General features: G+C 37.0%; 1 protein-coding gene and 1 long non-coding RNA gene across 8 annotated transcripts in view; one reads left to right on the forward strand and one right to left on the reverse strand.

Annotated features, from left to right (window-relative positions):
* IL18 (interleukin 18) overlaps positions 1-8,142 on the forward strand; it is a 31,639-nt gene extending 23,497 nt beyond the window's left edge. For 3 of the 4 annotated variants that reach the window (XM_077112918.1, XM_077112919.1, XM_077112917.1), the window contains 5 exons: positions 297-380; positions 1,260-1,271; positions 6,144-6,278; positions 7,312-7,448; positions 7,544-8,142. In XM_077112918.1, coding sequence (XP_076969033.1) covers positions 305-380; positions 1,260-1,271; positions 6,144-6,278; positions 7,312-7,448; positions 7,544-7,768 — 585 coding nt within the window. In that variant the 5' untranslated portion in view covers positions 297-304 and the 3' untranslated portion in view covers positions 7,769-8,142. The remainder of the gene's footprint in view (positions 1-296; positions 381-1,259; positions 1,272-6,143; positions 6,279-7,311; positions 7,449-7,543) is intronic. The other variant, XM_077112920.1, reaches the window with a different exon arrangement.
* The window catches only part of LOC143644229 (uncharacterized), a 66,438-nt gene that overhangs the window by 26,951 nt on the left and 22,438 nt on the right, over positions 1-17,049 (reverse strand). Inside the window, exon 4 of one of the 4 annotated variants that reach the window (XR_013156565.1) lies at positions 16,051-16,523. The exons of 2 other annotated variants lie outside the window; for them this stretch is intronic. This is a non-coding gene — a long non-coding RNA (uncharacterized LOC143644229). Of the gene's footprint in view, positions 1-16,050; positions 16,549-17,049 lie in introns of those variants that run through there. One more of the 4 variants, XR_013156566.1, reaches the window with a different exon arrangement.

Here is a 17,049-nt window from a genome sequence, read left to right on the forward strand (position 1 = left end):
TTATATTGATAATATATTTGTTTCCCCAAAGAATACTAGAACAGTAGTTCAGTTCATTAGTGGGCTACTTATCCAATCTTTATGATATTCTTTAATGAGAAAAAGCTTTCTAGATTCCAAATGTCCGATGGTTTGCAAAGGAACGTTAGGTAGATGGGTTTATTTATTAAATTGCATTTATTAAATGCCCGGAGTGTTTAAACATACTGACTGATACACTGATTTCTGAATTTGAAATACAAGGTGGGACAGAAACAATTGTTCCCTCTTAACAAGTGGCTCTTTGCTTTCATTAGAGATAAAAATGGCTGTTGAACCAGTAGATGACTGCATCAGCTTTGTGGGAATGGAATTTATTGACAATACACTTTACTTTAAAGGTAAGTTTAAAGCAGTAGGCCGTATACAGGGTTCAGACAAATGTAATCAACTAGAAAAGATGTTGTGAGGTAAACTATTAAGTGACTCCTTCTTGTCACCAACTTCCATTGTAATATTAATGACATTCTTCTCTGGAAAAAAAAATGGCACCTTAGAAAATAAGCATGACATGTCCAAGGTCCTAGCACCTTGTCCAGCACATGTCCTGGCACTTCAGCTAACAGTAGCCCACTCACAAGTTGGCAGCAGGTGCCTCATGAAAATCCCACAAAACTGGGTATATTCAGGAAATACTATTTCCCAGAGCAAATTGGCAAATTATGTGAGGTACCATAAATCTAGAGACCTATGAGTGAAGTATATTGTTTTATGCCAAAATTTTTGACAGCTAGAAATGGATTCTTAAAATTAATCTTCCCTGGGCAGTTCACTGAACATTTGGCTTCATTTGGAAAATTTCTGGAAAGTTCTTAGGTGAATTTCCATTAAGCATTCAATCTAAGAGTAAAATCTATCACTTCATGAAGTTGCCTTTTAGTTACAAATTTAAATTTATAAGACTCTAGATTTAAGATTTTCTGTCTAACTTTTTTGAGAACATATCAAGTCTAATGAACTTCATTGTTTGGGATCTTTTGGCTCGTTATATATTTCTGATGGAGGCCAACATACAGGTTAAGCAGGTGGACAGACAGGAGATGCAGATGGACAGACACATATGGATAGACTGGAGACAGGGATAGACAGGCAGTAGATAGGGATTTTTTTTTTTTTTAAAGAGGTTTGGAAATAAAGAGTCGTAAAAAAGATAGGGTGAGAGGAGATTCTGAGTTGAAATATGGAATTTAATATATTTTGTTTCTTTCTTTTCCCCTTAGCTGATAACGATGGTAAAGTATAAATTTATTTCTTTTTCTTTACAAAGTAAGTACCTGCTTGAGCAAGCAACCCACAGACACATCCATGTCACCATTCTCAGCTGAAAGAAACTGTCTCCATGGTACCAGTCTATTCAGGAAGCTAATCTTCACTCAAAGGAATATGGCACATGCTTGAAATGAAGGAGATGATAAGGGATAAAAAGAAGAACCTCTAAAAATATATACTTCTCTACATCTTACAAAATTCTCCAGCTCTTAGAATCTACAGAATAGACCATGATTGTAATATAAGTCCTAAGCTTAGGAGGGAGTCATAGATTCTCTGGAGGTTCAGGAAAAGGGACCAAAGCATGAAGGTTGTTGTCCAAAATCAAGAACTTTTATCTTCTTCCATCATCTCTCTCAAAAATCCTTTGAGAAGCCTGGAAAAATTCTGAAAATAGAGGTGGGGATGTGTGGGGTGAGAAGCATGAGGCTGCATCATTAAATATTCTTAATAAAGCCTTCTAGCATTCGGGAAAGAACAGATGCATGTGTAGCCTAAAATGCTCTAGCAGACCTCAGGCTATTAAAGGTCGTTAGTTTCTTATATTCTTTTCCTTATAAGTGACAGTTTCCCCATTCTTTTTTGGGGGCATGGGCAGGCACCGGGAATCAAACCCAAGTTTCCAGCATGGCAGGCAAGAACTCTTGCCTGCTGAGCCACTGTGGCCCACCCAGTTTCCCCATTCTTAAGGTGACACTTTCTGGACTAGAAATAGAATAAAACAACTGTTTCAAATTCTAGTCCTTTTATGTTGCTCAAAGATTGTCCTATTTAATTTACTAAATATTGGTACAAGCAATAGAATACAATGATGAGTAAAACACAGTTCCTACAGGAAGAGCAGGCACATAAGAAAGGGAATTAGAATGCAATAAGATAAGTGTTGCATAGCACAGAATGCTGTGGGAGCACATAGAAGGCATAGCTAACTCAGTCCAGCAGGTTCTGGAAAAACATTTTGAAGGAGGTATCATCTAAAGAGAGACTTGTAAAGTGAATAGGACTTAGCCAAGAGAAGGTATTTTAGGGGAAGAGAAGAACATATGCAAAAGCCAAGATATGAAAGAAATCATGGCGTATATGAAGAATTAAGGCTAATTCAGAATGGCTGAGTATAGAGTAGAAGATGAAGAATGAGAGAAATTGGAGTGAAGACAATGCAGATAAAAACTTTCTTTTATTCCAAGCTGTGGAGTTTGGATCTTATCTTGCGGGTAGTGAGGAGCCATTTAAGGATTTTAAGCACAATCTCTATTAGCTAGGATATAGATTAGTGTGCTGTAAAAAAAAAAAAAAAAAAGACCTGAAACTATAGTGGCTGAATAAAAGAAAAGTTTTCTTTCAAATAAAAGTCCAAGTAGGCAGTTGAGGACTGATATGGCTAGTGGGCTGCTTGATGATGTTGTGAATCTCAGGGTTTTTCGATCTTGTACTCCATCATCTCTCTAGGGAGATGAAGAGTTGAAAAATTACACACTCCTTAGGTTAATATCCCGCTAGCGAGAAAGGAGTAGAGATATGGAGAAGACAGGCCCATTCCCTTTAAAGGCTCTTCAATTCCATTCAGAGGCCATGACCTAGGATTTAGTCATATGACTGCACCTAACTTCAAGGAGGTCTAAAAAACATAATCCTTATTCTGGGTGGTCTTGTGCCTCATTAAAATTCTGAGATAACATGATCATATTTTATTTTTAAAATATCTTTCAAGCATCTTTGTGTTAGTTTGCAAGCTGCTGGAATGCGATATATAAGAACTAGAATGGCTTTTAAAAGGGGGAATTTAATAAGTTACAAGTTTACACTTCTAAGGAAGTGAAAGTGTCTAAATTAAGGCACTAACAAGAGGTTACCTTCACTCAAGGTAGACCAATCGGTCTGGAACACCTCTGTCAACTGAGAAGTCACATGGCTGGCATCTGCTGGTCCCTTCCTCCTGGGCTCCATTGCTCTCAACCTCTGCTCCGGTGGGGGTTTCTCGCTCTACTTCTCCAGGGCGGGCTTTCATCTCTTGGCTTCCCTTGGCTCTCTCCAGGTTCTAGCTTGCTTAACATCTCATGGTAATGTTAAACTGGGCTCCAAACACCCATGTCTCTATTCTCCATGTGTCCACATCTGTGTCACCTCTGCTGTGAAGTTTCTGTCAGCTCTGAGGCTTTTGTCATTTCTGAAGTTTCTCCAAAATGTTTCCTCTTTTAAAGGATTCCAGTAATCTAATCAAGACCTACCTGGAATGGGTGGAGTCACATCTCCATTTAATCAAAATTAATACCTATAATTGTGTGTGTCACATCTCCATGGAGATAATCTAATCAAAACATTCCAATCTGTATTAGATCAGGATTGAAAGAAATAATTGCCTCCACAAGATTGAATCAGGACTAAAACATACGCAATTTTTTCAAGCCAGCACACATTAGTATAAAGAATTGACAAGAAGTGGCTAAAAAAAAAGGGTGAGGGAGATTCTAGTTAAGAAACTATTGTTGTAGTCCCTGTAGGATATTATGATGACATAAATTAAAGTATACACAGTGGGATGAAGATCTATGAGTGGATTTTAGAAATATTTGGAAAAATCAATAGGACATGGTTGGGGTTGAATGCAAAGGGAAAGGAGAAGATGGCAGAAAGGATAAGGCCTACATTTTCCACTGAGTAATTTGTACATTCAGTGGAATAGGAAGCAGTAGGAAGAGCAGATTTGGTATGCAGAGTAAATTAAAAAATAAATGAAGGTAAATTGTTTTGAATCTTGAGATAACTGTGGGACATCCTAGTAGAGATGTCCAGTAGACTGCTGGACATGTTTCTGAGCTCAGGACAAAAATTCAGCCTGGAGATAAAGATGCAACAGGCTTCTGCATTTCTATAGGAAAAAAATAAAAATACTCCAAGGAAAATGTGTAGACTGAGAAAGTAAAACCCAAGAACTAAACTCTGAGGAATAGCTACATTTAAAGGATGCAAATAGGAAAACACACCAAAAAAAAAGACAGGGCAAATGAACCAAAGAGGAAGAAGAAAAACCAAGAGAGTGTTATGTCATGGAATTCCAGGAGAGTGTTTTAAGATGGAGGTAAAGGACATTGTGTTGAATTTTTGTAGCTTTGAAAATCAAGGACCAGAAAGCATCTATTAGATTTAGCAACAAGGAGTTTGATGGTCTTGGTGAAAACAGCTAAATGGAGAAATGAAGGCAAAGGCAGTTTTTTGAGTGAAAGAATGAATGGAAGGTAAAGAAATGATACAGAAAATTCTGTCAGATGACTGGCTATTAAAAAAAGGAGAGAAACAAGGCTGTGGCTGCAGAGCGGAATAGGGTTGATGGAGAATATTTTTATTTCAAAATGAAAAGACCTTATGCTTTACTGATTATAAAAATGTGTTTATTTTAAACAATTCAGGCAATGAAGATGATAAAATGAAAATTGAAAACATAAAAATCATCCAGAGGTCGGGCCATGGTGGCTCAGCAGGCAGAGTTCTCACTTGCCATGCCAGAGACCCAGGTTGGATTCCTGGTGCCTGCCCATGCAAAAAAAAAAAAAAAAGTCATCCAGAAGTAACTATTCCTATCTTTCTGTTTGTTTGTTTCTTTTGGTGCATTGTCCAGGAATCGAACCCAGGTCTCCCGCATGGAAGAAGAGCATTCTTCCACTGAACCACCCATGCACCCCATTCCTATCATTTTGATGTAATGTTTCCATTCTTCTTTCAATATATACATTTATACACATGAATGCTTGTATTTTTGTTAAAATGGATCAGACTATATTAAGCTTCTATTTCTAGTTAGTGATATATGTGGACATATAATTAATAATTACATTATTTTAAATTTTTAATGTCCCATAGTATTCCATAGTAAGGGAATATCAAAATGTATTTAATCAATCACCAATTAATGGACATTTAAGTTGCTCCCAGTTTGTTATCATTAGCAGTGCTCCCACATGCATTCTTGTATAGAAATGTTTGCATGTTTGTCTGATTGTTTCTTTAGTATGAAGTCCAGGAATTAGAGTTCCTGGGTTGATAAAAGAGAGATGATGGTTGGTAAATCAAAGTCTCAGTAGCGAATGCAGATAGGGTTAGGTATCAGGTGAGTTACCTTTTCCACATTTTCCCTTAGGACAGAAGGGATAGAGGAATTACCTGATGGTGCCACAGTGAATACTGTAAGTGAAGTGGAATTGAAGGCCATATGATGTATTCATAATGGTACTAATTTGCACATTTGTATAATTTTTCTCCTGTAGCTCTCAACAGCCAGGCTTGGAGCTTGGTAGTAGAAAGCCAAATGAATTAGGGATTTAAGATACTGGAAAAAAGGATAGATAAAGTGATGAACCATGGGGTCCAGGCTACCATAAGGAAGTAAAGAAGGACAGGAAGAGGTTGTTAAACAGGAAGGAAGTATAAGAGTCAGGAAACTGAAGGACTCCACAAAGTCTAAGAACATATGTATAGTTGGAGTAAAAGTACGAGAAAACTAAAAGGTAAGAGATTGTGGTCAGAATGTAGGATATTTGAATTTATTATTTCAGAGATGGAATAGTTCTGAGTGATAATAAGAAACAGGGTGTGCCTTTGGGAGTGAGTTAAAAAATAATAGCATCTGTGGCTCAGTGGTAGAATTCTCGCCTTCCATGCAGGAGACACGAGTTCAATTCCCAGACCATGCATCTAAAAATGAAAAAAACAAAAAGCAATAGCACCTTTAATGCTTCTGTTACAGAATAGTGTAAGTAATAGTTATTCAAAACTAAAGAATATAATATGCCTATTTGTAGATTTAGAAAAAAATTTAATGGTTTTAATGTGTATTGTAGAAAACCTGGAATCAGATCACTTTGGCAGACTTGAACCTACACTCTCAGTAATAAGAAATTTGAATGGCCAAGTTCTCTTCGTTGACCAGGGAAACAAACCTGTGTTTGAGGATATGACTGATTCGGAGTGTGAAGGTATTTTTTTTATATTTGCTGACGTATCAATGACTAGTTATTTCTTCCCATTCCGTTTTACTGCCTACATTTTTCTATGCTGGGCACAATCATTAGATGAAAAGTCATTAAGAGTAGGAATATTGCCACTTGGAAGAAACTATAGGACATCCATATTTTTTAATTAGGGTGAAAAAAATGGATACAAATAAAGGCATTTTCAGGGGTCATGTCACCACAAGCCTGTATAAGAGATCTACAGAGTTGGATCCTTAATTCCTGCTCGTTATAGCTAAATATGCTGATAGCATTTTAAAAATTAAAATAAGCACATAAACATTTCAAATGAATCTGACTTCTACCAGAATCTTAAAATGTCTTAGAAAAATCGATGTTTACTGTGCCTTCAAAGATATAAATTCCAAATATCAGAATTTTAGGCAGAGTTGAAGCAGTTGGAATGTGCATTCTCAAAAAATACTGAATTTTTAACTCAATTGGATTTCTAATCTACTTAGCATTTTAGAATTTAAAATAATCACTTAATGGTATGGACAGTTGAAAAAAAAATAAAGGGTAAAAATTGAGTAGATTGAAATACTGTGGGTCAATGAGAGAGAGGGATAAGCAGTATGAAATGTAGGAGTTTTTTTCTTTTTTTTCTTTTTCTTTTTTTTTTCTGGAGTGATGCAAATGTTCTAAAAATGATCATGGTGAAGAATACCCAACTATGTGATGATACCGTGAGCCATCGATTGTATGATATGGTTGGACTGTATGTGTGTAGATATTTCTTAATAAAAATCATCATCATCATCATCACTTAGAATTCATAATATTAAAAAGCTGCTGCATGTGTGCTATGATATACATTTAAATGTGTTTTAAAGAATGTCGGACCAGCAGTGCATGTTCTCTGCATGCTGACTGGCCAAATCACAGAGTGCAGGATTGGGAATGGGTATATTAAGGCTGAACTGTTGATTAATTTCCATATATATTGGTGTGCACATTTCTTCTAACTAATGTTCTGTTTTATTAATGGCTATTCCAGTTAATGCACCCCGCACCGTGTTTATAATATTTAGATATAAAGATAGCCAAACTAGAGGTCTGGCAGTAACCATCTCTGTGCAGTGTGAGCAAAGAATTTCTACACTCTCCTGTGAGAATAAAATTATTTCTTTTAAGGTAAGACTAACCTCAATTTGTTTTTAATGGAAAACAGACTTTTTTAGTCTTGTTGATATCCTAAAAAATTAGGTGACATTGTCTTTTCTTTATAGGGAATTGATCCTCCTGAAAATATCAGTAATACAAGAAGTGACATGATCTTCTTTATGAGAAGTGTTCCAGGACATGAGAGAAAGATGCTATTTGAGTCTTCACTGTACCCAAGATACTATCTAGCTTGTAAAAAAGATGCAGAACTTTTCAAACTCATTTTGAAAGAAAATATCCAAGATGAGGATAAATCTGTAATGTTCACTGTAGAAAAACCAAGAAACTAAATATTCAAATTGCATAGTTTGTACTCTTCTGAAAGTTTTTGTTGTTGCTGTTGCTCTACTTTCTATCAATATTACACTGTCTTAGTCTATCTATCTCTATTGTAAATCTTAAAATTAAGTAAATTGAAATTTTTTACTGATCAATAAGAGGGTGGTCCAAGTGGTAAGGGATGTATTGGGTGTTTTTTTTTTTCTTTTTCTGGAGTAATGCAAATGTTTGAAAAAAGATCAGGGTGATGGATACACAGCTATGTGATGATATTGTGAACAATTGATTATGTACTTTGATTCTAAAGCGTGTGAAGATATCTCAATAAAATTAAAATATTACAAAGTAAAAACTAATTAAATAAAATTAAATTGTACAGCTTGGACTCTGAGTTTTGTATTTCAGAAAGATTATAAGAGTTTAAGAGTCTGTAAGTAGAATGGTGAACAAAATAAATAATGGTTTTAATGGAAGAATGGCTTTAACAAAACTGAATTAATATCCCCTTATTCTAGTTTGCAAGCTGCTGGAATGCCATATACCAGAAATGGAATGGCTCTTTTTAAAAGGGGGATTTATTAAGTTGCAAGTTTACAGTTCTAAGGCAATGAAAATGTCCAATCTAAGGTATCCAGGGAAAGATACCTTGGTTCAAGAAGGACAGTTCTGGGTTTCTCTCTCAGCTGGAAAGTCACATGACAAACATGGCGATGTCTGCTAGCTTTCTCCCCAGGCTTCTTCAGTGCTTCCCCAGGGCTGTGTCTGTTCTATTGGCTCTGTTGGTTCTGGTGGCTCTAAAGGTTTTCCCAAAATGGTTCCCTCTTAAGGACTCCAGTAAGCAACCCCACCTTGAATAAGTAGAGACACATCTTCATGGAAATCATCTAATCAAAAGTTACCATCCACAGTTGTGTGGGTCACATCTCCATGGAAACAATTAAAAATGTCCCACCCTTTTCTGGGGTACATAATAGTTTCAAACTGGCACACCCCTGTTTTAGTTTCCTAGGCTGCTGAAAGCAAATACCATTAAATGAGTCTTGTTAAACAATGGAAATTTATTTTTGAGGTCAGGAAAATGTCCAAATCAAGGTATCTTCAAAGATGATGCTGTCTTCTTTAAGACCAGCTGCCAGTGATGCTTGGCTCTTCTACCACGTGGCTCAGCACATGGCAGCATCTGCTTGGTCTTTACTTCTCTTCTGGATTTTGTTGATTTCATCTTCTTGCTTCTATGAGTTTTTTGCTCTTTGTCTGAATTTCATTTTTTTATAAAGGACTCCAATATTAGGATTAGGACCCATCTTGAAGGAGGTGGGACCCACCTTAACTGAATAACCTCATTAAAAGGTCCTGCATACAATGTGTTCACACCCATAGGAATGGATTAACTTTTTTAAATCATAATTCCTTTTTAATTTCATTGTCTATGTGGCTTTAATGCAATTTTATTGAGATATATTCACATACCATATAATCCATCCAAAGTATATAATCAATAGTTCACAGTGTCATCATATAGTTGTGCAGTCATCACCACAATCAATTTTAGAACATTTGCATTACTCCAAAAAAAGAAATAAAAATAAAAAAGAACACCCAAAACATCCCATACCCCTTTAAACCCCCCCCCCCATTATTTTTGTCTTTATTTATTACTCATCTACACATATACCGGATGAAGAGAGTATCAGTCACGAGGCTTTTACAATCACACGGTTACATGATAAAAACTATATAGTTATACAGTCATCAAAAATCAAGACTACTGGATTACAGTTCAACAGTTTCAGGTATTTCTGTCTAGCTAGTCTAATACACTAGAAATTAAAAAGAAATATCTATATAATGAGTCAGTAATCACAGTCATTTGTTAAATCCTAATTTCTCAGTTAACCTCCTCCCTTCGATCATTCTCTCAATCTTCAGGGATATTTTAGCTTCGTCATACTGGAAAGGGGTGTTGATATTTTTGGAGGAAACTGGTTGATGTTCATGGAGAGACTGGTATCTCTGGGTTTCAGGGTTTATCTGGCATAGGAACAATCTAAAGGCTTTAAGTTTCTGAAAAACATAAACTTACTAAGAAAAACTTTTATAGAGTCTGAGGTAGGGCCTAGGGTATTCTCTAGTGTTTTCAGGAATACTAGTTGGTTTGGACTTGGCATACTGTGGCAATTAGTAATATCTGGCTGAAGTTAGCTTAAGAGCAACCTCCAGAATGACTTCTCGACTCTATTTAAAATCTCTTAGCCACTTAAACCTTATTTTGTTTCATTTCTATTCCCCCTTTTGGTTAAGAAGGTATTCTCAAACCCACAGTGCCAGGGCCAGGTTCATCCCTGGGAGTCATGTCCCACATTGCCAGAGGGATTTACTGAGTCATGTCCCACGTAGGGGCTGGGGGTCAGTAGTGAGTTTATTTGCAGAGTTGGTTTAGAGAGAGAGAGAGAGGCCACATCTAAGCAAAAAAAAAAAAGGCTATCTAGGGGTGATTCTTAGGTATAATTAAGTCGGCTTAGCTTTGCCATTTCAGAAATAAATTTCATAAGGGCAAGCCTCAAGATCGAGGACCTGGCTTATTAAATTGGGAGTTCTTAATGCTTGAGGGAATATCAGGAATTTCCAGGTGGGGAAGTTTAATATTTCCATATTTTTTTCCAGTCCCTCAAAGGGATTTTGCAAATTATTTTTGATTTTCTGCCCAAAATACTCTGGAATGTATCAGGGTATTAAGTGAACCTATACAGAATAACAAGATCTCATTCCCTATTCTAGGTTCCATGTAATTATATTGTTTAAATCAACTGACCAAACAGGTTAAATTAGATAGTATGCTATGGAAAATTTAAACTTTGGACCAAATAAATATCTCTATCTTTGGTCTCACACAGAAGTTGAAGTTTTAAAATACAGACAATGTCATCCTTTACCTTGTATTCTGAGTTCCTCTAGTCCTAACCAGGTCCATTTTGTTCACATCTCTAATTGAAGTCTGATCTGTTTTTCCATTTTTTTTTTTTTTCATTATTCAATTACTTTTTATTGAGTACCTACTTTGTGCCCAGCACTGCAGTAGGTGCTATGGAAAATACAAGATAAGTAGAAGATATGGTATCCAGCCTCAAGGAGTTCACAAAACTAGCTGTGGAAATAAGACATACTTGTGATGCAGGCAGCATGTGATAGATACAAAGTGACCAACTTCAGAAAATGTAGAGGCTTAGACACGACCAAAACCCATAGCTGTTGGGAAGTGTTTTAGACTAGAGGGTGGAGGAATTAAAACATAGACAAGTTTCATTTCCTGGTGTCTGCCCATATTAAAAAAAAAAAAAAAAAAAACGTAGACAAGTAAGGAACTAGCAGAGCAAAGGAGCATTTCAATGAAGAAGCCTGGTAGGGTGAAGACTATGAGATCAATTTGGTGCATTGAACTGTGGGCACTAGGGCTTCTTCGGCTTCTTTAACCATTGCTGTATGGAGTAATGCTGACTCTCAGAGCTGCAGAACTCCAACTCTGAGTCTCAGGTGTCACACAGATTCCCAAAGTTCCAGGAAACTACCAGGTTATACACAAAGAGCAAAGCAACTCAGAATTTAGAAATGACAGTTAAAACTCAGGAATAGATGTGACTGCCTAAGAGCTTACAATCTAGAAACCTTTATAATACGCCTTATTGAACATTCTGTCCTCCTTAATCATCAATTGACCAAACTCTGCCCACTTTCCATCCCTTGACAACCCATGCTCTTAGATTCAGTGCTCAGAGTTTGCTCATTATAGTTAATTCACATTAGTGAGACCATACGCTATTCATTTTTGGCTTGCTTCACTCAATATCCTCAAGAGTCATTCACCTAGTTGTATGCCTCACAATTTCATTCCTTCCTGCAGTCACTCAATATTCCATTGTATGTATACCCAACAGTTTGCCCTTCCATTCATCAGTTGATGTACCCTTAGGCCACCTCCATCCATTGCAAACTGTGAATGATGCCATCATAAATACCAATGTGCAAATGTCTGTTCATGACCCTGCTTTCGGTTCTTCTAAATATATACTTAATAATGGGATTGCAGGATCATATGGCAACCCTATACTTAGCTTCCTGTGGAACTACCACACTGCCCTCCAGAGGGACTGCACCATTCTACTTCCCTACAAACACTGGAAAGGTACATCTCTCTCTTCACATTTTCTCCAGCTTTTGTATCTTTCTGTTTATTTTTCAAACAGTTTTATGTACACATCATACAATCCACCTTAAGTGTACAATCAATGGCTCCTGGTATTATCACATAGCTGGCATTCACCACCACAATCTATATGAGAACATATAGATTTTCTCTCTTCCTCAACAAAAGAAGAGGGAAAAAATAAAACAAAAAGTAAAAAAAAGAAACACAAGAATCCCATACTCCTCCCTTTTATCCCCTTCTTATTGACATTTAGCTTTAGTATATTGCCTTTGTTACAATTAATGAAAGAATTTTACAATGTTATAGTTAACTATAAACCCTAGTTTGCATTAATTATATTTTTCCTTATCCATCCCATTTTCACCACCATGCAATGGTGACATTCATTTGTTCTCCTTCATGTAGAAACTTTCTTATATTTATACATTTAATCACCATCATTCTCCACTCTAGGATTCAATAAGTTATAAAGCCCCAGTCTTTATTATCTATCTTTCCTTCTGGTGTCATACATGCCCCTAGCCTTCCTCTTTCAACCATACTCACATTTAGCTTTTGTGCCAGTTTGAATCTATGGTGGACTCCAGAAAAGCCATGTCCTTTAATCCTCATTCAATATTGCTGGGTGGGAGCATTTTGATTGTTCCCATGGAGATGTGACCCACCCAAGTATGGGTGGTAACTTTTGATTAGATGATTTCCATGGAGGTGTGTCTCCACTCACTGAAGGTGGAGTTGCTTACTGGAATCCTTTAAAAGAGGAAACATTTTTGAGAGAGTCCCTTTTTGTAGAGCCACGAGAAAGCCAGCAGACACCACCATGTTCGCCATGTGTCCTTCCAGCTGAGACATTAGGAGATTAGGAAATTAGGAGAAATAGTTGAATTTCACGTTTGAAGCAATGTGAACAGAAGAAAAACAGATGCTTTGGCTATCAAGATAATCACTACTAGAGGAAGCAAAGGTGGACCTGAGTCTGTAGACCCTTAGGCATCTCATGAAGCTTTCAGAAAAACATCGGACTTTTCCCCATACATAGAATGAGAGTTTGAGCCAATCCCAAAAAGATTTCAATAGACGGGGAGAGAACTTTAAAAAAAACATGATCATATTAAGCACCCAATTTGTGTCTTTTTCTTCTTAACTACATAAAATGGTCATTTTTTTTATTAGCTAGAATCTGAAATCAGTCTGTTCCATAGGCCTGGGTTTGGAAAGACAAATCTTTTAATGTGCTGCTCTTTTACCCGTAAACCTTGTTACATTAAAGTTGAAATTTCTTAGACTTGTTTACAGGAAAATTAAAAAAAAAAAATTTAAACAGCACCTGATTATGTGAGAGCAGCTTTGCTTTGGGGATACTTGACTAATTGTTTCTGGCCTTATCAGGTTTAAGAAACTAAAGAACTGAATCATGCCCTTTTGTTTTCTAAACTCCTTTCATCTTCCTTCTTCATATTTTTGATCCCTGATAATATAATATAATATTTAAAGAGGCACTGTGAAATGCTGAAGTGAGAAGAATGAATGTTATGGTTATAATCTTTGTTTTAAATCTTGTCCCAAGACTCTACTCTACTTGGGACACATCTCTCTTAGGCTGTTTCCTCTTTTTACAAAAAGAAAATGAAAAGAAATACCTACCTTATACGATAGTAGCATAGATTGATAACATAAAGCCCTCAGGAGTATCTGCCACTGGAACATGGTAGTTTTTTCCTATCTTCTCTCAGCAAATGGGTTTTATAATTGAAAGAGAAAATGTTAGGATATAAAAGGCTTTTTTGCTTTCCAAATTTAAAATCCTTGATTTGTTGCTCAAAGGAAATCCAATTTAACCTAGACCAAAAAAAAATAGCAATCTACAACTTCGATTTTAGCTAACTCTGCTGAGGATTATCTCTGGATCCACAAAACAATATGAACAGAACAGAATTATCTATTCACACCTAAAGACATGATCAAAATTCAGACTTTGACTTTTTTTCCCAAAGAAAATGGGTTTGCTACATGGATAAACCTCACTCCCCAATGTCTGGACTTGTTTTATGTCTAAGAGCCTAAATTAAATATATCTCACAGAAATCACTTGGTTCAGGAAACCAGGATGTCGAAACAGTTAAAGGTTTAGCCATTGAAAATAATAAAACTTGGGGCAAGACGCTGTGTAGTTGGAGATATTTCCAGAAAGCTCTTAGCTATCATATTCTGAATACACGAACTTGAACCCCAGAGGCACACATTAGGGCAGAGCATTGAGCCTTTCAAAGATGCCCTGCAACAAGACGGATAAATATAAAGCCCTGAAGGAGAGAAGTACTTCTGGTCGGCTGATTGGGGGAATCAATCTGAGTGAAGGACAAGAAGGATCACAACAGACAAATGAGAGGAAGGACTTTTGACTCTTAAAATATGAACATGGATTTATTAAAATTTATCTCCAAAGGCCCAAGTGCTCATTGATAGAGTAGGTATGGGTCTTAGTCCACAACTCTAGTGAGAAATGCAACTTTATTTTCTATATTTTAATTTCCACTCCAAGTCCACACTATGCTGAGAGTAGTGGAAACATGATCTCAGCAATTGCTGTGTATTCCTCTGTGCTGGTTTAAAAGGATGTATGTCCCCTAGAAAAGCCATGTTTTAATCAAAATCCCATTTCATAAAGGTAGAATAATCCCTATTCGATATTGTATGTTTGAAACTGTAAATCAGATCATATCCCTGGAGATGTGATTTAATCAAGAGTGGTTGTTAAACTGGATTAGGTGATTACATGTCTCCACCCATTTGGGTGGGTCTTGATAAGTTTCTGGAGTCCTATAAAAGAGGAAACATTTTGGAGAATGAAGGCGATTCAGAGAGAGCAGAGAATGCTGCAGCACCACGAAGCAGAGAGTCCATGAGTCAGTGACCTTTGGAGATGAAGAAGAAAAATGCCTCCCGGAGAGCTTCATGAAACTGGAAGCCAGGAGAAGAAGCTAGCAGATGATGCTGTGTCCGCCATGTGCCCTTCCAGATAAGAGAGGAACCCTGATTGTGTTCGCCATGTGCCCTTCCACTCAAGAGAGAAACCCTGAACCTCATCGGCCTTCTTGAACCAAGGTATCTTTCTCTGGAGGCCTTAGATTGGACATTTCTATAGACTATTGGGACATTTTCATAAAATGTCTATTGGGACATTTTCTCAGCCTTAGAACTGTAAATTAGCAACTCACTAAATTCCCCTTTTTAAAAGCCATTCCATTTTTGGCATATTGCATTCTTGCAGCTAGCAAACTAGAACACCCTGTTTTCCTGGAGTTGTATCTAGGGTAAAAGTAATGCCAAGATGTCAAGGGTGGGATGGGTAGGAAACCTGGTCCTTTTCTGTTGATGCTGAGTCATCCCATTCTGTTCCCTGCCTTACTGTCCACATAGTGGCTGCTGTAGATACTCACTCCTATCCACAAAGCCCTTATAGGAGGGTGGCTTTCTCTGTCTACATGGCTGACATTATTAGTTGCTGCTCCCAGATCTATTTCATCACTCTCCATTCTGTAGCAGCCAGATGGTTGGGGTGGAACTGGTGGACAGATGGAAGTGGTTTATATCAGGTCATAATGACTCAGAGATGAAAATGTGACTGCAGTTGTTCCAAACTGAAGCCCAGTAATATCCTTCCACATTTTGGTGAAAAGTTCTCTTCATGAGTCAGCAGATGTGAGGCCTGGAACTGGTACAACCATTTTGCTATTAGAAGGAAAGTCAGTCTGAGGAAAAAGCAAACACCCTTAAGAGACCATAAATGGAGCCAGTGGCCTGAACAAATCACTCCTATCTCTGAGTTTTTATTACTGCACCATTAAAATGTATTTATTGTTTAAATCCATTTGAATTGAGTTTTCTAGTATTTCCATCCAAAAGCATTCTAATCCAGTCCTTACTAATCCAGTTTATTTCAGTGCCACTCCTGGAATGGAATTAATTGGATGAGGCTAAGATAAAAGAGGAAGAATCTATATCTGTGAAGGAAGATGAGTTTTGGACGCTGAGCTAGAGTTGCCCATGGAACATCCAAGTAGAAAAATAGAGTAGACAGTTGGATAAATAAATTTGGAACTGAGGAAAGAAAGCTGGCCTGGAGATGTATATTTGATAGTCATTGGCATAGAAATGGAATGAAGTTGGGGGTGGGTGAGATAATCCAAGGAGAACATATAAAGAAAAGAAGATCAGAAGACTGAAAATAGCTCTGAGAATGAGCAGAGAAAGAGATTCCAGAAGAAAAGACTAAGGGATGAAGAAAGAAAAGAAAAAACAGATGTGGCTATATTGGTTTTCTATTGCTGAGTAACAAATTACCACTATCTTAGAAGCTTAAAACAGCACACCTTTATTATTTCACAGTTTTCATGGGTCAGGAGTTCAGACACAGATTTGTTAGGTCCTCTTCTCTGGGTCTCACATGACTGAAATCAAGGTGTTGGCCAGCTGCATTTCTCATCTGGGAGCTTGACTATGGAACAATCTGCTTCCAAGCTTCTGGTTGTTGGCAGAATTCATTTCTTTAGAATTAATTTCTGTAGAAATGGCAGCAGTTTGCGTCTTCAAAGCCAGCAGCAAAGGATAGAGTATTTGGTATTTCCAGTCTCTGAGCTCTAGACCTTCTTTTACAGAGCTCACCTGAGTAATCATGCCCACCCAGGATAATCTCCCTTCTGATAAACTTAAAATCAACTGATTAGGGACTTTAAATACGTTTTCAAAATTCCTCCAATGTTGCTATATTCAATTGATTAGAAACAGGTCACAGGTCTGCCTGCACTAAAGGGAAGAGGATTATATAAGGTTGTGACTCACAGGGGGATCACCTTAAGGTATGTCCACCATGGTAGATAATGTCACAGAGACCAAAAAAAAGAAGGAAGGATGGTCCATATACAGGGTTTCAAAAGCCATGAAGAAGTCAAGCAAGATAAAAAGCAAAAAGTATCCATTATATTCCTGACCCTAGTGATGAGGTTTCAATAAGGTATACATCACATATACACATATACACATATATGGATAGATACATATGGATATAGCTACAGATATACATAGGAA

Source organism: Tamandua tetradactyla, chromosome 8, assembly GCF_023851605.1.
Source record: "Tamandua tetradactyla isolate mTamTet1 chromosome 8, mTamTet1.pri, whole genome shotgun sequence".
NCBI classification, from domain to species: Eukaryota; Metazoa; Chordata; class Mammalia; order Pilosa; family Myrmecophagidae; genus Tamandua; species Tamandua tetradactyla.